We start from the raw sequence: 18,951 nt of genomic DNA on the forward strand, positions 1-18,951 counted from the left end.
GCAGATGTGCACCTGATTCTGCACTCTCCAGCTTTAGTAAATAAACCCCTTTATATCACCATTTGGGTGTGATACTCATGCTAGCGTCACTTTTAAAATAGCTTCAGCACAGGAGAGGTTTTCAGCGCAATCTAGAAGAAGGTGGTTATGGGTTGTAGAGCATTATCAGAAAGAAGAGCTCAGAAGAGAGTATCCAGATACCAACATATCTTAAACTGAACCCCTGCCAAATATAAAATACACAATTTAATGTAACTCTATATTGATAAAGCCATTTCTGCCCACCATCTGTATATAAACATTTCCCAGCACAATGTTTTGTGTTTGAGATTGATTCTGACTGGTTGCTGTGAGTACTAAACATTGCTCTTAGCAATTTGCACTTTTTATTAATGAAACCCCTAATATATTAATATAATTGGTTGTTTTGTTCAGTATAATGACACTGTACCTAAGCAAGATATTTGTATCTTAAAGGTCCCCAATAGGCTGCAGGCAAACACAATAGATATTACCCTTGTGTTTCTTAGGACCCATTCACACATATCCATTGTGGTACATCAGGGTAATGCGCATTATTGTGGTTTGTGAATCCAATCATTTTTCCATGGAACCTAAATGCACAAAGGCAATGTATTTCCAATACACATTGCTGTGCATCATACCACACAACAACACAACAGCCCACTATCATGTGTCAGAAAAACTGATGCTTGTCTGATTTTTGGGCTTCCTGGGCTTCCTTAATAATGACCTTAATGTGCATGCATTAATGCAACGCTGCCTAGGTGTATATGGGTCCTTGGTATTATTTAATTCCTAAACAACAGCTGGTTAACCAATATAGATAGCACAGATATATTCACATTGTTGTTGCTGGATAACAGTAAAGGTTAGTGAAATTATATAATTTACATTGTCTGTACTATTTTTGACATTGAAATTCCCTTTTCAAATAAGTATTTTGCTTCTCACAACTTTGATAGGTTTTGTGGTGGGTTAGTTGAGGATATCAAGAGGAAAGCACCTTTTTTTGCAAGTGACTTTTATGATGGCCTAAGCATCCAGTCACTTTCAGCCACACTCTTCATTTACCTGGGAACTGTGACCAATGCTATTACCTTCGGAGGTCTTCTTGGAGATGCTACAGAAAACATGCAGGTAATGAAAAGTGTCTCATTCTTATTATTATTGGTGGAGTCCTAACATATCCCATGTTAAGGTTTAGTTATACAGTGGTATTGTTTTACTAAAACTGGAGAGTGCAAAATCTGGTGCAGCTCTGCATAGAAACCAATCAGCTTCCTTTTTTTTTTTGTTTCAAAGCCTAATTGAACAAGCTGAAGTTAGAAGCTGATTGGCTACCATGCACAGTTGCACTAGATATTTCACTCTCCGGTTTTAGTAAATCTCTCCCATTGAGAAAGAGCATGAACAAGAAGAACCTGAAGTCTTTGTAAATATAATTTGACATTGCTCCTGACATCAGAAAGCCATAATACTAAACAGGCTGTATTGATGATTTGCAGATTCAGAGTGATTTTAGAAACTAAATGCTTTGAGCAAGCACAACATGTTCTTCTCCAAGAATTGCAATATACCCTCTTCAGAGCATTCAGTATACTCATTTTTAATGCTTCTAGACCTGTTGCAACCTTTCAATTTCAGTACCTGCTATTTCCTGTACCTGGGAAATTTTTTATCACTAGGGACTAGCAAGCTCTGAATAGCACAGTATAGCAAAGGCTGGCTTGTCTATTCTTTCAGGTTATTGGCTTTTAGAGAACGATCTGATTAGGGACATTGTTTATGTAGTGCATTATAAGTTCATGTGCAAATATTTGACCGTAAATTCTGAGTTTCACTGAACTGTGAAATCATGCATGACCATTGACCATGCTAAAGTAACGGAAATTAGTTGTGTATATTGCCTTTTCCTTATCTCACAGCTCTAAAACCTGGCCATCAGAACATATCTCACTGGTGTCTCATACACCAGCCCTGGAACTTAGTTATCAATTGTGAATTTTATTGTTTACTATCTGCTAGCAACAGAACCTTATTATTACATGTGTATTTTACCTGTTGCTTTTTAGCCAACTCCAGAGTCTGATTATCAGACAGGATTTTCACCTGTTCCTGATCAGGCACCCAGAAACCTGATAATTGGCCACATATTTCATCAAGTCCTCATCACTCACCTCCATTCTGTATCAGCCATCTGCAGAAACTAGCTGACAGATATACATTTCACCTGTTGCCCATCAGCTATCCACAGAACCTGAACATTATTGGATGTGTATTTCCCCTGATCATCACCAGCTAACCCCTAAACAAAATTATCAGAAATGCATTGCACAAAGTTTCAGAACCTGATCATCTCATGTATGCTTTATTTATCCAGCCTTAGAACCTAGTTAATTCATGTGATTTTTACATGTTCCTCATCACCCACCTAGCCAGAGAACCTGATCATTAGATGTGCATTTGAAAGTGTTACTAAACGAAGGACCCTGCATTCTGGTCTCCCACAGCACACAGAACATGGAAATAGAATTATTTTAGTAAATATAAACTGTTAAATAACTTTTCTCTTCAGCAGTTAGAGCAGTCTTGTGACTTCAGCAGAGCACTGGTTAAAGCTTGTAGGAGGAGTTTTCTTTCTGCTCTGGGAGGATGCAAAACCCCTGAACTCTGACTGGACAGTGCTGATTGGCGCTGTGCTGATCACATGCACTCTCCCAAGAAAAAAAAAAACCTCTCTAGCAATTCATACTAAATTGAGCATGTGCATGTGGCTATGGGTTCAGTCTGTCTTATCAGGTGGACATCTGAACAAGAGGAGGGGCATTGAAAACAGGATCAAATGGCCTTTTTACACAATGCAGAGGATTAACCCCTTAGGTTCCACAGTGAGTATAACAAGCATGGTTTACTTCATATACAGACTGATTTTACTGTTGTTGGTTTAGTAACACTTAACCTGTCCCTCATCAGGCAGACACTGAACTGTATCATCATAAAGTTTTACCCTATCCTTCATCCTGACCATCATCATCTAGCTTAAGAGCCCGATCATCAGCCATGCATCCCACTTTTTCCTCTTAGGCTGTATACCTAATTATGAGAATTGCAACTCACCAGTGCCCCATTAGCCAGCCCCAGAACCAGTGTAACTGAAACTACATACCTTATCAAAAGGACAAGCCGGGAGCTTTCATTCAGCAGACAAGTTCAATAAAAGGAGTATTCACTCTTTCCATATAATGTTTTCAAATGTACTTAGGAAAATAGATTTATTACATTTTATTAGCTATATGTCCTCTAGGGCAGTGTTTTTCAACCTTTTTTGTGCAAAGGCACACTTTTTTCATGAAAAAAATCACGAGGCACACCACCATTAGAAAATGTTAAAAAAATTTACCTCTGTGCCTATATTGACTATATATAAAGTAATTCTCTTGAATAGGAATCAAACACAAAGAAATTATTTTATAATTACTTTATTATGAAATAATAAAGTATTTTATAATTGGACCCGGGGGCCGGACCAAGAGTAGATGAATGATGTGTATGTGTCATCCATAGTAAGTATAGTAATATTCCACCATAGTAAGCATAGTAATTAATCCCCCATATAGTAATTCATCCCCCATAGTAATTCATCCCCCATATAGTAATTCATCCCCCATAGTAATTCATCCCCCATAGTAATTAATCCCCCATATAGTAATTCATCCCCCATAGTAATTCATCCCCCATAGTAATTAATCCCCCATATAGTAATTCATCCCCATAGTAATTCATCCCCCATATAGTAATTCATCCCCCATAGTAATTCATCCCCCATAGTAATTAACCCCCCATATAGTAATTCATCCCCCATAGTAATTAATCCCCCATATAGTAATTCATCCCCCATAGTAATTAATCCCCCATATAGTAATTCATCCCCCATAGTAATTCATCCCCCATATAGTTATTTCATCCCCCATAGTAATTCATCCCCCATAGTAATTCATCCCCCATATAGTAATTAATCCCCCATAGTAATTCATCCCCCATAGTAATTCACCCCCCATATAGTAATTCATCCCCCCTATAGTAATTCATCCCCCATATAGTAATTCATCCCCCATAGTAATTCATCCCCCCTATAGTAATTAATCCCCCATATAGTAATTCATCCCCCATAGTAATTCATCCCCCATATAGTAATTCATCCCCCATATAGTAATTCATCCCCCATAGTAATTCATCCCCCCTATAGTAATTCATCCCCCATAGTAATTCATCCCCCATAGTAATTCATCCCCCATATAGTAATTCATCCCCCATAGTAATTCATCCCCCATAGTAATTTATCCCCCATATTAAGTCCCCAAGCCCCCCCCTGTGTCAATTCACTTACCTTTGCTCCGCGCGTTCCTCTCGCCGTTCCGGTGTAGCATGAAAATCTGTCTCCTATGAGGATCTGTCCCCCTCGACGTATCTGCGCATGTGCCAGTTTCAGGCATTAGCAGCCGATCGGCGATCTCCGGCACATGCGCAGATACGTCGAGGGGGACAGATCATCCTGACAGTATCACGCTCCGCGGGCCGGATTAAAAGGTCCGCCGGGCCGTATACGGCCCGCGGGCCGTAGTTTGCCCATTGCTGTTCTAATGATTGGTCTATTTGTGAGCCGAGGCCACATGTTACGGATGAAATTGCAATTTTTCCCTCGGCACACCAGACAATATCTCACGGCACACTAGTGTGCCGCGGCACAGTGGTTGAAAAACGCTGCTCTAGGGTACATATAATCATATATAGATCTTAAGCATTATATGTAAAATGTGTCCAAGATCTACCAAGCCACAAAAAAGCAGATAACAGACAAATAAATAGCATCCAAGACATGTTCATATTAATCTAATAATCAGTTTAGATTTATAGTTCTAAATAGTGATTTGCTTATAAAAAGATGTCCAATGTAAACAACATTGGGATGTTATGGTGAATTCATTCTGCACTGACCATGACAACTCATCTACTGTGACAACAGCTGGGTAATATGAACAAAGTAACACTGTTTCCAAACAATTGCTGTGTAAGATCCTCGAGTTCCCTTTCCATGACGTTAATAAATTAAGAGCCACATGCAAGTCTCCTTTCGAAGATAGCATTTTGTCTCTAATTTAGCCGGAGTCAGACTTAAACAGGAACTCACATAATTGTTGTTCTTGGTGCCAATAGTGTTTATGTGGGAAAGAAATAGTAAAGTAAGCTATGTTATTGGGGCTATAATTTAAGACACGCTATTACTGTAATTATTTCAAGCTGTCATTCACTAGGTCTCTCCTCTGTTATCAAGTAATGGTCAAGTACAGTTCAATTTATATTACTTTTGTGACATAGATTAATGACTTTGCCATATGTGTCACTGTGTTCTATAATATGTTCTCTATCATAAAATAATCTTCATTGTACATAAAAATGTAATGAATATTTTTAACATTATAGAATATTTTATTCAAACTAATTTTATCTGGAAAAGCAGCACTCTTGCTTTTATACGCCTTGTCATTTCATTATACTAAGGCATTCAGTGATGCTTCTCCATGCACATAATGACATCAAGGTGCTAAAAGTGATGATACCACTGCACTTGTATAGCCCATATCATTTCTCGTACCAAATGGCTGCTACTCCTTTCTAGGCCTAATTGTAAAACATGCACAGACAGTATATCATACTGTATCTATTTAGATTTCCATAGTGTTGAGATTAATCAGCTAAACCTAAGACTAAATCTTAGCCTATGCCTAAACCTGAAGTCCAGGCACTGCTGATAATTATCATTATATTTATGAAAATGGTATCAATTCTAGTGGCATTTACATGATATACAGTATCATAAATGTTATATATCTTAACAAACCTATGGTTTGTTGTATGAATGACTTATGTTATGACACTAGCATACCGTGTGCTTATTGTTACTGAAAAAACTGCCCTGAAATGTCAGATGTAATTGATATGCTTAATGTTTCCTTGAGACGGAATTCTAACTAGGAAGTCAGCTTTGTGTAACCTTATATATCTACACATACGGCTTTTGTCAGTAAAGTGTTCTTAGGTCCGGAGTGCAGAGGCAATTATGATTCTCTTTACTAAATTCAAACCAATATAAGATGGACTCTGACTAGCATTATTAAAAATTAGGGAAAATTAAGTGTTGGACTAGTTCAAATGTTTTAATAAAGACAATGTCAATGTTTAAAGAAATATCAATTATTTGGCTTTTAAACAACTCACTGATACAAAATCATCGAATAAACAGTTCTGCTTCTGTCTGCCTTGTGAGACTCAGTTATTCCCCAATTGGCATCCAGAATCCCACTTCTGACATACTGCTTAGAGAAGGTGTAGGTAGGCTCTTAGTAACAGTCCATACCTTAAATCTTTGTCAAAAAGCTAAAATAAAAGACCTCTAGGTTCACCAAAGAAACCTAAATGCCCAATTATATGTATAGTATAATATGTGTGTAGGTTGGGCATTTGGAGTTAGGGAGTCACTGTAATAAGAATATATGAATAAAAAAATGTTTCATGACTCTACCTCCCCCACAAAATCCACCACACACATAATAAGTCAATCAAAGCCTCCACTGATCAAAAAACTCCACCCAACAAATGCCAAAATTATACCTTTATTTGTACCTCATATAAAAGCTAAAATCAAACAAATATCTTAAAAACTCTCCAAAATGTCATATTCTCATATTGGTCACAGTAACATGAATATTAATCAATTTTATATGATCATCCATAGTTTTCTGTCACACATGTCCAAACTGTGCCAAATGTCCAGGTTGTGCACCCAAGGAACGATATATATACTGCTTATTGATGAAAATCCACTTCAAGTTTTACCCATAAAAGCAACATAAAAGTCTTCAGCAATTAACAGGTTCTGAATTTCACACATATTTCCATCAATTGCTGTTTAGTATATGTTCCATTGATTGTTCCAGCATATATGTACATGTGAATAGTTTACCACAGGTTGCTACTTTAGATGCTGGTGGTGCCAAACTATAAAGGTGTGCACTGTGGTCAAGAGGAGGAAGAAACAGGGGTAGGGGCAGGTGACCCCTGCCTTTTTTCCTCCTCTTGACCACAGTGCCCACCATTACAGTTTTCATCAATAAGCGGTATATATTAAGTTCCTTGGGCCCACAACCTGGACATTTAGCCCAGTTTGGATATATGAGCATAAAGTATGTGACGTAATAATAAATTATTATAAATTGGTTAATATTTATGTTGCTATGACCAATATTAGAATATGGCATTTTGGTGAGTCATATAACGGGTTTTTATTCATATATTCTTTCCACACTTTAAAGCCACATATCACCACAATCTGTAGGGCAGCAATCATACGCCCAGGGGCATATTTACAACAATTCAAACAAGGCATTTGCCTAGGGTGGCTTTTTTTTGGGGGGGGGAGGGGGCAGAAGGGACAGAAGAAGGGACACACGTGACATGTGAATCAGGTAAAATCCAAGATAGGCTGTGGGCTGCTATACAGTGTATGCAGAGCCCAACTCTCATTCCCGGATATGTCTGCAGCTGTGAAGTTGAGTGTCTTTTTCTCTCTCGCCTGGGAGTGAGGGTTGGCGGCCAGTGTATGGGGGGCCATGGTAGTGGAAGGCTCTCCTGGGTGGGGGGCAGGGGTGTCAGGCTCTGCCTCCTGGGGGGGAAGGGTTCTGGTGTCTATCAATTTTTGTGTTGCCTAGGGCAGCACAAAACCTAAATACACCACTGCATACGCCAGCGGCCAGATGGAGTGGTTACATATGGAAATTAGGGCTTAGCTGTTGACTTTGACAATTTGAAAATAAGCATATCTGTAGTCTGTAGTCTTTAGTCTGCTCAGGCTGCACATTTTATGGAAAGTATGTTTGTTGCAGCTGGTGGCTCAAATTATGAAGGAACCTCTAAATTTGCCATCTTAGCCCTAGTTCACACTGCTGTGACTTGCTGCGACCTGCTACACAGAAGGAAGATATTTAAAAACACATTCATTTCAATGGGTGCTGTCTTAAAGTGTTACTAAACCCACAACAGTAAAATCAGCCTATATATGCAGTAAAGCATGCTTGTAAAACTCACTGTGGAAGGGTTTAATCCTTTGTATTGTGTAAAAAGGCTGTTTGATCCTGACTTCTCTGATCCTCCCCTTCTTCCAGTATCCCCCTCTTATCTCTTGATAACACACATCGTGTGGAATCACTCTGCACATGCTCTGTTTGGTGTGTATTGCTAGAGAGGTTTTTTTTGGGAAAGTGCATGTGATCAGCACAGGGCCAATCAGCACTGTCCAGACAAAGGCCAAGGGTTCTGCATCCTCCTAGAGTGAAAAGAAAACTCCTCCTACAAGCTTTAACATGTGCTCTGCTGGACACTGATAGAAGTCACAACACTGCTCTAACTGCTGTTGAGAAAAGGTATTTAGCAGTTTATATTTACTAAACTAATTGCACTTCCATGTTCTGTGTACTGTGGGAGACCAGATATAGTGAATGCAGGGTCCTGGGTTTAGTAACACTTTAATTGCTGTAGCAAGTAGCAGCGATAAAAAAAAATAGTTCCTGCACTACTTTTCTGCATCTTCGGTGTGACATGAGTGCCATAGACTGCAGTGTTAAAATCACAAAAGTCGCAAGGTAGTTGTATCTTTGTTCTTTCTCTGCAAATCTGACTGCGGCTTTAGGCCAAAGTCGCAAAAGAGAAAAGTTGCGTGAAAGTCGCATCAAGTCGTGAGTAAGTTGAAATGCAAAGTCACACTGGAAGTTGCATGACATTGAGGGAGCAGCAGTGTGAATAGGATTCACACCTAAGCAGTTTCTGCAGTGTTTTGTGTTTTGCAGAAACGCAGTACAGTCCATTTAACATGATTTCCTATGGGACAGGTTCACATCTCTGCGTTTTCACCCGATGCGTTTTTTGGAAAGGGTCAGGGATTTTTTTGAATGCAAAACGTTGCATTTTTGATTTTATAGACGTCAATGGGAACACTGCAAAAAAGCAGGCATTGTGTTTTTGCTGCGTTTTTTCAGTATATTTTATGCGTTTTTAAAGCGTTTTGCATTTAAAATCTGCCTAGCAACAAGAAAAATAAAAAAATGGGAAAAAACCCCCGTAAAATGCAGCAAAAACGCAGCGTAAAATGCAATGCAGAAACGCCTCAATTGCAACCTGCATAGGTGTGAATCTAGACTTAGGTTTATTTTAAGTGACTTTTTTTTACACAGAACATAAGCAGGTCCTTTTGCAGATGCAGTATGTTTAGAGGCCACATTTCTACATATTTTACCACTTATCACAAATGAAAAATGGATGGTCTGCATTATCACAGGCTGTGATTCTGGGCCATTCAGAAAATAAGGATACTTTTATGGATTTAGCGAGTAGGGCAGCTGTCAGGAAGAATGTTAGAGGTACTTACTTTTATTATAAACTGTATTACTTTTCTGTTTTTTTTCACAGGTAAGCTAACATATACATTTAGATATAATGGAAGCTTCTATTCTTTTTCTCTAGGGTGTTTTGGAGAGCTTCCTGGGTACTGCTGTCTCTGGTGCTGTATTTTGCCTTTTTGCTGGTCAGCCACTTACAATTTTGAGCAGCACGGGTCCTGTCCTTGTGTTTGAGAGACTGTTATTTAACTTCAGCAAGTAAGTCAAATTAGACTTATTACAAGTACAGTGAAGAAATGTCAAAGGAATTTGCATGTTGAATTTCTACAAGCACCATGACATGAAGTGCCTTATTAAAAAGAAAAGGGTGCTAGTTCTTGAGTGTCATTAATTTATCCAGGTCATGATTATTTATTTATTACAGGTACTTACATAGCGATTTATATACACCCTGTTCCAAATTATTATGCAAATGATATTTTTCTCATTTACCTAAATAATTGATAAAAATAACAGTCAGCATAATTCTCATGTTATCAACTATTAAGAGTACAATTCACATTTTATTGAACAAACCTCCTAATGATAACAGTATTTTTTTTAAACATAAAAAACTTAGAATGCACTGTTCCAAATTATTACGCACAGTAAGTTTCAAAACACTTTATAGGTTGTAAAGAACTGAAAATTGTCATTTGTTGTGTTTGCAGAATAGACTCCCAGAGCTGCTGTTTGGATATAAACTGCCTCCCACCCTCATAGATCTATTGCTTGAGGATGCTCCAAAGGTTCTCAATAGGATTGAGTTCAGGGGAGGATGGAGGCCACACCATGACTTTCTCTCCTTTTATCCCCATAGCAGCCATTGATGCAGAGGTATTCTTTGCAGCATGAGATGGTGCATTGTCATACATGAAGATGATTTTATTACGGAAAGCATAGTTCTTCCTTCTGTACCAGGGAAGAAAGTGGTCAGTCATAAACTCCACATACTTTGCAGAGGTCATCTTTACACCTTCGGGGACCCTAAAGGGGCCGACCAGCTCTGTTCCCATGATTCCGGCCCAAAACATGACTCCACCACCGCCTTGCTGACGTCGCAGCCTTGTTGGAACAGGGTGGCCGTCCACCAACCATCCACTACTCCATCAATCTGCACCATCCAGGGTTGCACGGCACTCATCAGTGAACAGGACTGTTTTAAAATTAGTCTTCATGTATTTTTCAACCCAATGCAGCCGTTTCTGCTTGTGAGCATTGGTTTGTGGTGGCCGAATAGAAGGTTTATGCACAGTTGCAAGACTCTGGAGGACTCTACACCTTGATGTCCGTGGGACTCCAGAGGCACCAGCAGCTTCAAATATCTGTTTGCTGCTATGTAATGGTTTTTTAGCAGCTTCTCTCTTGATCCGATGCATGGATCTGGCAGAAATCTTCCTCAATGTGCCTTTATGCGCACGAACCCGTCTGTGCTCTGAATCAGCCACAAATCTCTTAATAGTGCGATGATTACGCTTACGTTTTCGTGAAATATCTAATGTTTTCATACCTCGTCCAAGGCATTGAACTATTTCACTCTTTTCAGCAGCAGAGAGATCCTTTTTCTTCCCCATATTGCTTGAAAATGGTGCTCTGCTTAATAATGTGGAACACCCTCCTTTAGTAGTTTTCCTTAAATTGGGCTCTCCGGCCAATCTAATTATCACAGGTGTCCGAGATTGTTTTCAGTGATCAAAAGAGCCCTGACACACAATGCCATCCATGAGTTAAACCGAAAAACAAACTATTTCATCTTTGTGACACTTAAATAGAATTTGCATAATAATTTGGAACAGGGTGTAAATTGTACATTCACATCAGTCCCTAACGCTTATGGAATGTACAATCTAAGATCCATAACTCTCATTCATAAACATACTAGGGCCAATTTATTAACCTATAGTAGAAATATTGCTACAGGGTGGCATGGGTGCACAAAATCACGGACATTCACGGTCTCGGCTGTCAATCACCGGGTCCCGGCTGTTGATTCCTCCCCGGCACCCATACAAGCCATACAAAGCAGTGTGCTTACAGTGTAAAGCGCACACTGCACACAGCGAAACAGCACACAGTTAACCCTTTGATTGCCCCACATGTTAACCTCTTCCTGCCCAGTGCCATTAGTACAGTGTCAGTGCTTTTTATTAGCACTGATCACTGTATTGGTGTCATTGGGGATATCATTGACACCAAGTCAGTACCCCCCAGAGTTAGTTATTCCTGCTATAAGTCGCTGATCGCCGCCATTAAAGAATTTCAGTATATGTACCGCCATTTGTAAGCGCTATAAGTTTCACGTAAACCATCTTTTTTTTTTTTTTTTGCATAAAGTAGCAGAACACATTTTGCCCTAAATTTATGACAAACTTGAATTTTTTTTAATTTTTTTACTGTACTATAATGTTTAACAGCAAAAAGTAAAAATATTTTTTTCTCAAAATTGTCAGTATTTTTTTGTTTATAGCGCAAAAAATTAAAAACGCACAGGTGATCAAATACCACCAAAAGAAAGCTCTATTTGTGGGGAAAAAAGGACGTAAATTTCATTTGGGTGCAGCATTGCATGACCACGCAATTGTCAGTTAAAATAACACTGTGCCGTATTACAAAAAATGGCCTGGTCAAGAAAGGGGGTAAGTCCTCTGGAGGGCAAGTGGTTAACCTACCAGCATGTCTTTGGTGGGGGAAAGGAAATCGGAGAACCCAGAGGAAACCCACCCAGGCAAATGGAAAACATGCAAAATCCATGCTGTAGTTGGGATTTGAACCAACAACTCCAGTGCTGCTAGGTGGAAGTATAACCACTTAGCCACCATGATGCCCATAATGAATTTTGTTTGGCAGTTATGGATCATTGCATTTAATAATTAGCGATTAAATGAACAAGCTGACGTTGGAAGCTGATTAACGACAATGCACATCTGCACCAGATTTTGCACTCTCCTATTTTACTAGTTTACTAGTTTACACAGTTTTCGCTAATAGTAACTTCAGCTTATATATTCATATGCACTGTTTAATGAACACGACTACTTATCACATAATTTTGTGTTGCATGTATGACATTTTTTAGAATTGTAATGGTTTTACTTTTTACCAAGCACAATGCTGGTCTAGTAAAGCTTTATTTTTTCTTCATGTCTTATTTTCCTCTTTGTCTTTAATTTTCTAGAGATAACGGGTTTGACTACTTAGAGTTCCGCTTGTGGATTGGCTTGTGGTCAGCTTTCTTGTGTCTCATATTGGTGGCAACAGATGCTAGTTCCCTGGTCAAGTATTTTACACGGTTCACAGAGGAAGGCTTTGCCTGTCTTATCAGCTTCATCTTCATCTATGATGCATTTAAGAAAATGATCAAGTTTGCAGATTATTATCCAATCAACTCAGATTTTTCAGTCTATGATGTTACATTGTTTAATTGTGCCTGCATCCCGATGGATCCAAGTAAGTGTGCATGTAAAAGAATAAATTTAATTTCTGACATATTTCTGAATTTGATATTGACCTCCTGATATGAAATATGGCAACTGGGGATTTTCTTTCCTTTTTGTAAGAGGTCTGTTTGCTCTCCTGTGCATTGCATACCTGTTTACTTTGGGATTACATGGTAAAATGTATTAATAATTTATTTTAATTTATTATTAAGTTATTCTGCATTTGCACAAGTAACCTAGTCAAAAGTTATATATTAACAAGTTTATTGCTGTGACTTGCTGTGTGCATACATTTACTTTTAAATGCCTTGATATTAAATGTATGCTCCTTACACTGCCTTATATAAACCAGTATAATTATAGAAATTCAAAATTAAATACCATATTACACTGTCAGTATGTGTTGAAGAGGGTTAGTGCCAGTTCACATATATGCAGTTTGAACTGCATCAATCCACATGACATGTGAAAAAACATTGCTTTTTATGGTGTCTGTTCACATATGTCCTGTGCACTGGTGGTGCGGATTCAGTGTGGTTCGAAAAAGAGTCATGTATGTTTTCTGAGCAGGGCCTTCAGTTTCAGGTATGGATTACAGGCTATTGACTTCTATGGGAACCGTTTCTGAATCACATGTGTGAACAAGATAAAATCCTGGGCTAATTCTGTCCTGAACCTGATATAAACCTGACATGAACCGCTGAACAACTACTGTATCAATTAGCTGTGAAACCTGAGCTTCAATCCACACTGCACATGTGTGAATCAGCTTTTAGTGTTTATTTCATCTAATATAGTATAATTGTGTAACACTAATTAAATACAAATACATAAAAAAAAAATAATTAAAATGAATTTAATGCTAGTTTTGGATATATAGGCAAGAGTGGTCATCGTAACATAGATTTTATTATTATGATGTGTTAATGTTTTACATAAAGTTATACAACTGCATAGTCACATGCCATATAGCCACAGATGTTCCTAAACATAGGGTGCTTTGTTGGGCAAATGTTCAATAGCTTCTGTGGTCCAGAACTCATTCTCCCTCTTCCCAATTCCCACAACTAACTATTGATCAGTAAGGCTAACCATGGCAATTATGATCACAGGAGCTGCTTGGCATTTGCATAGTAGGTTTTAGGGTTCCTGGCATACTCAATAAAGCATATGACTATTCACAGAGGCCTGCTGTATATGTCTAACAGTGTAAAATGATAGCTTAATGAAGATAATGAAGCTTAATTCTGGATTTTTTTTAAAAGGGCCCCCAAGTGTGCCCCAAACCTTCCTCACACTGCAGGGGGTAAATGCTCAGTAAGCCTAGGGGTAGAGGAATAAGCTGTAATACAAACCTTATTCCCTGTCTTGGTAGGCTTGTGGTGCTCTCATTTCCAACACACCTAGTTGTGTGAGTCCTCGGCATCCTCACTTACAAAGCAGAACTACTGGTTCTGCATTGAATTTGATGGTGTCAGAATGTGAAGAGGACAGGCTTTGGGGGATCAATCACACAGCTTAGTGAGAGCCTGCTGGAGCGAGGAATAAGGTAAGTATTACAGTGTATTTCTCTACCTCTAGACTTAATGTGAATTTAACCCTTGCAGTGTGCACCTTTTAAACGTTCAGCCTTAAAGCCGCTTTCACATGGAATGGACTTCAATCTGCTTGACCAGCAGGGGATCTATCTGCTGATTAACGCTAAGCAGGCCAATGACAGGCCCCTGTCTGCGCCACTTATGCAGACTGGACATGGACACAGACGGACCTGATTGGAACATTTGTGTTAAAGGGGCCTAAAAATGAACAGAGAGTGAACTCTGCATCCAGTCCATGGTTAATGCAAAAGGATCAGTTGTTTAGTAGAAGCATTTGAATTTTAGGCTTCTATTAAATTGATTGTAAACCCGCACCTTGTAAAAAATTAAAAAGCAGAAAAATTATGTATAGATTTAAAAAACATTCTATCTGTTTTTAACAAGAAAGCAGAGGAACTGGCAGGGTCACCAAGTATTTCACACTAAAAAATCAATACAAAGAGAACAGGATGCTTTATCATACAAGTTCATGGTACAGCAAGCACATATCAGGAATATGAAATGTTGGGTCTACATATTCTTCAAAGGATAAGTTATTCTTTTGACCAAAAATAATAAATGCACTTTTTTTGCAGGTAAAGAAATTTGCATTTATTATTTTTGACTGCAGGAACCTCTAAAACATTGCACCAGCAATCAGAAGATTGCTGGTGCCATGCAGGTCTCCTGCAGATCTGTCAGTATATAGTATCTGCTTGCCCATACAGGATGTACAGGTAAGCAGATATACTGACAGGAAGATTCAATGAGCTACCATGGCGCTCCACTGCGCCATGGTAATTCATTGAGAACTACAAGCCCATAACCACTAAGAATGTCAGCACTTGTAGTTCATGTAGTTAATTCATTCACAGAACACTGTAAATGAATGACGCCACCATGTGGGCGGACTGTGGAAGCACTGTTTTTAAATCTGAAAGCTAATACAAGGAACTTCTCCCTGTACTTCTGTCACAGGGGGAGGGGGGTTGCAGGCAGCAGCTGCAGCTTTGGGAACATGTTAGATGTTCCCAAAGGTGAACTTGTCCTTTAAACCTTTGAATTACCCATTGAGGGCAAATAATAGGTTTACTTTAATTCCTCCATCTTCAGTAGCATATTTGCTTACCCTTTTTTTCACTCCCCCACTGCTCCATTCAGAGCCTAAAGTTAAAGTAAATTCTTGGTACTTTGAGTATGAAGGAACATGTGACTCATTGCTTGAGAAAGAGCACTATCAGGGAAGGTCACATCCCTGTGTATCCCTGCATGAGCAAATCAGAGGTTCACTTTAAATTAAATTATAGTATGTATGTTGATTAAAGCAGAGCTATACTGACTTCCACTCCAGTGCTGCGGTGTCTCAGGAGCTCCCTGACTAGCTGCTGACATGTTCGGATGGTCTTCAGTCAGGTTCTGATCATTGGATGATTTGATTGGCCAGTCCACGAAGGCATCACTCCCATGCATGCGCTGGAGTTCATTCATCTCCTCAGATGCCAAAAGTGTACCCTGAGCTGTGTGTGCGGACAGGCAGGTAAGACATTTTAATGCAAAAGACATGACATGTCTCTTCTGCATAAAAAGCCTGCCTATTCACAAATATTTATTATTTTTAATTTTAAGTTACACCTTATTAAGACAGTCCATCACTGTACATGTTTCTTGTACTGAACAGCAAATGTGCACGTCAGATAAACCGTGATTGATTGAAGGCCTACTTGTTCTTGATGGAGCAAAGATCTAAATGTACACATAGCTTTTTTATATTTGAGCAGTCACAATTGATATTCTGGGTGCGCATCTACGCATACTTGGGAAATGTGTCTGTGCAGTTAAAGATCATTTGTTGAAAGAAAATCACTTTGCTTTGACCACGTTTAATAAGTAATTATGCACAAGATAATGCCTTCGCAATTAACCTTAAGATTTCTTAAACTTCTGAACCAGGAGAGTGGAATTACAATCATTTTTCAACAGACCACATGTTTAGCATTTCCTGTTGTGTCAACTACAAAAGCCAATGCATTAAATATTAAATACTTTCTGAAAGAAAAACAGCACAAAGTTCCCGCTGACTGTGGGAAAAGCCATGAACTGTATGTAGCGAAGAATGGTTTACATTTATCAGCCTAGATTCCAGCTTTTCTATTTATATGTGTTAATGTCATGCATTTGGACATGTACTTGAAATGTGTTTCGATGGATTTTAAGGTCCAGAGAGTGAGAAAGCCAGTACAGCCTACACATGTATACAAAATTTTAGATTTACCAAAAGAAAGTAGACTGTTGGCTTTGCAAGGGGATTTTCACTGTGCAGGAGAATTTTTACTTAGCTTAATAAATGAGGTTAAGCTCTGCTGACTTCCATTATCCAATCATGTGCAAGCAAAATAATAGTTTTTTTCTTATTTCCCTTGCATATGATTGAATACTGTCTTCAGAGTTACACCACATTCCCTAAGCTTGGGGAAATTCTCTTGCAAAGTGATCAGCCTATTTGTCTTTAGAAAATCATTCACTAGAGCACAGGACCCAGGAGTGATCTAATAGGGATCCACACTTTTACTAGATTACTTCATTGGAGATTGGGGGGTGACAGGATATAGTGGATCAGTGAATAAGGAAATCTTCAGTTACCTGTGAATTTGGCCAATCTAGGTTCAGTCTTGATTTGAGCAAACCAATTTCCATATGAAAACACATGACAGCAAGAGATGTGCAGATCAGGGTAAAAAGTTGCATAAGAACATAAGTGTATGTCCAGCCAAAACTTGTTTTCTTTACCACTTAAACTCCGGAAGGTTTTACCCCCTTCATGACCAGGGCATTTTGTTTGCTATTCACCACTGTGCTGGTTTAACTGGCAATTGCTCAATCATTCAACACTGTACCCAAATTAAATTTATATCATTTTTTCACACAAATAGAGCTTTCTTTGGTGGTATCACCATTGGTTTTTTTATTTTTTGAAAAATGTAAAAAGATAAAAAATTTTCAAAAAAAATAATTTTCCTTAGTTTCTGTTATAACATTTTGTAAACAAATAATCTTTCTTCATAAATTTAGGCCAACATGTAGTCTGCTACATTTCTTTGGTAAAACAAAACAAATCAGTGTATATTGATTAGTCTGTGTAAACGTTATAGACAATATAGTCTACAAATTATGGTATAGCTATATTTCAAAATAGATTAATCCAGATGTATTGACAGTCTGTCTCATTTCTTGAGGCCCTAAAATGCCAGGACAGTACAAATACCACCCAAGAAAGTAGACAGTCCAAAGGGTATTTAGTAAGAGGCAAGGCAAGTCTTTTGAAATTGTAATTTTTTGTCACAATTTTTTTTTTTGGAAAATAAAGAAATTAAGTACAATTTGTTTTTTAACATTTTTTTTCTTTTTGTTAACAATTTTTTTACATACTGTCATCAGAGTAGTTCAGTGTCATCATAGTAACACTGTACTACTTTGGAGGGGGGTGATCATGGATGTTTTCTCTTTTTACACTGTGAATGCTTATAACAATGTTGATCACTGCCATAAGCTATCGTTTTAACTGTCATGAATGGCTTTAATTCATGACAGCTTGCTTGCTATTGTGATGCTGTGATTGGCTACAGATATTATACAGTACAAGGCCTCTGTGAATGGCCTTGTACTATGTGACTGATCACAATAGTAAGCAAGCTGTCATGAATGGCTGCCATTCATGACAGTTTATGTTTACATGTCATCATGTGATCGCTATGATTAGTCATTTTGGCTTGACATTTATTCTTCCTTAAATAGTTACAATTTTTAAAATTATTCTGGTTTTCTGAATGTCTGAGAAATATGCATATATATGCATGCATGTATATCACAAAAAACTAAAAAATCCAGTGGTGATCAAATACCACCAAAAGAAAGCACTATTTGTGTGAAAATAGGACATACATTTTGTTTGAGTACAGCATTGCATGACCATGCAATTATCAGTTGAAATAGCGCAGTGCCGAATAGCAAAAAATGGCCTGATCATTAAGGGGGGGGGGGAATCTTCTGGAGGGCAAGTGGTTAAAATAGAAATGAAAGGTAAAACATTTGAGTATAGATTAAAAAAAAAACCCCCCCCCCCTTTTTTTAAGTGATCACATGTCCTCTGGAGTGTTCTCCTGCTTAGTGTGGTCAGTTCTTAATAGGAAAGCAGAGGGACTGGCAGGAACACCAGGGATTTCAATACAAAGAGAACAGGTTACTTTTTCATACAAATACATGGTACAGCAGGCACATACAAGGAATATGCTGGGTTTGCATACTCTTTAATCTCTCAAAATCTATGCTATTTATAATTCCTACACCTTTTGGCTTCACTATGTACAAGTGTGAATGTATGCTTCCTTGTGTATGTGATATCTACCAAGAGCATGTTCATAGTAATCT

The 18,951-nt window shown here is 38.3% G+C and overlaps 1 protein-coding gene across 11 annotated transcripts in view; it reads left to right on the forward strand.

Annotated features, from left to right (window-relative positions):
- The window catches only part of SLC4A4 (solute carrier family 4 member 4), a 370,302-nt gene that overhangs the window by 290,751 nt on the left and 60,600 nt on the right, over positions 1 to 18,951 (forward strand). For all 11 annotated transcript variants that reach the window (XM_089679581.1, XM_089679582.1, XM_089679584.1 and 8 more), the window contains 3 exons: positions 987 to 1,161; positions 9,598 to 9,731; positions 12,688 to 12,959. In XM_089679581.1, coding sequence (XP_089535707.1) covers positions 987 to 1,161; positions 9,598 to 9,731; positions 12,688 to 12,959 — 581 coding nt within the window. The remainder of the gene's footprint in view (positions 1 to 986; positions 1,162 to 9,597; positions 9,732 to 12,687; positions 12,960 to 18,951) is intronic.

Source organism: Staurois parvus, unplaced genomic scaffold (genome assembly GCF_062004578.1).
Source record: "Staurois parvus isolate SC_StPar_1 unplaced genomic scaffold, SC_StPar_1.0 ptg000227l, whole genome shotgun sequence".
Lineage (NCBI taxonomy): Eukaryota > Metazoa > Chordata > Amphibia > Anura > Ranidae > Staurois > Staurois parvus.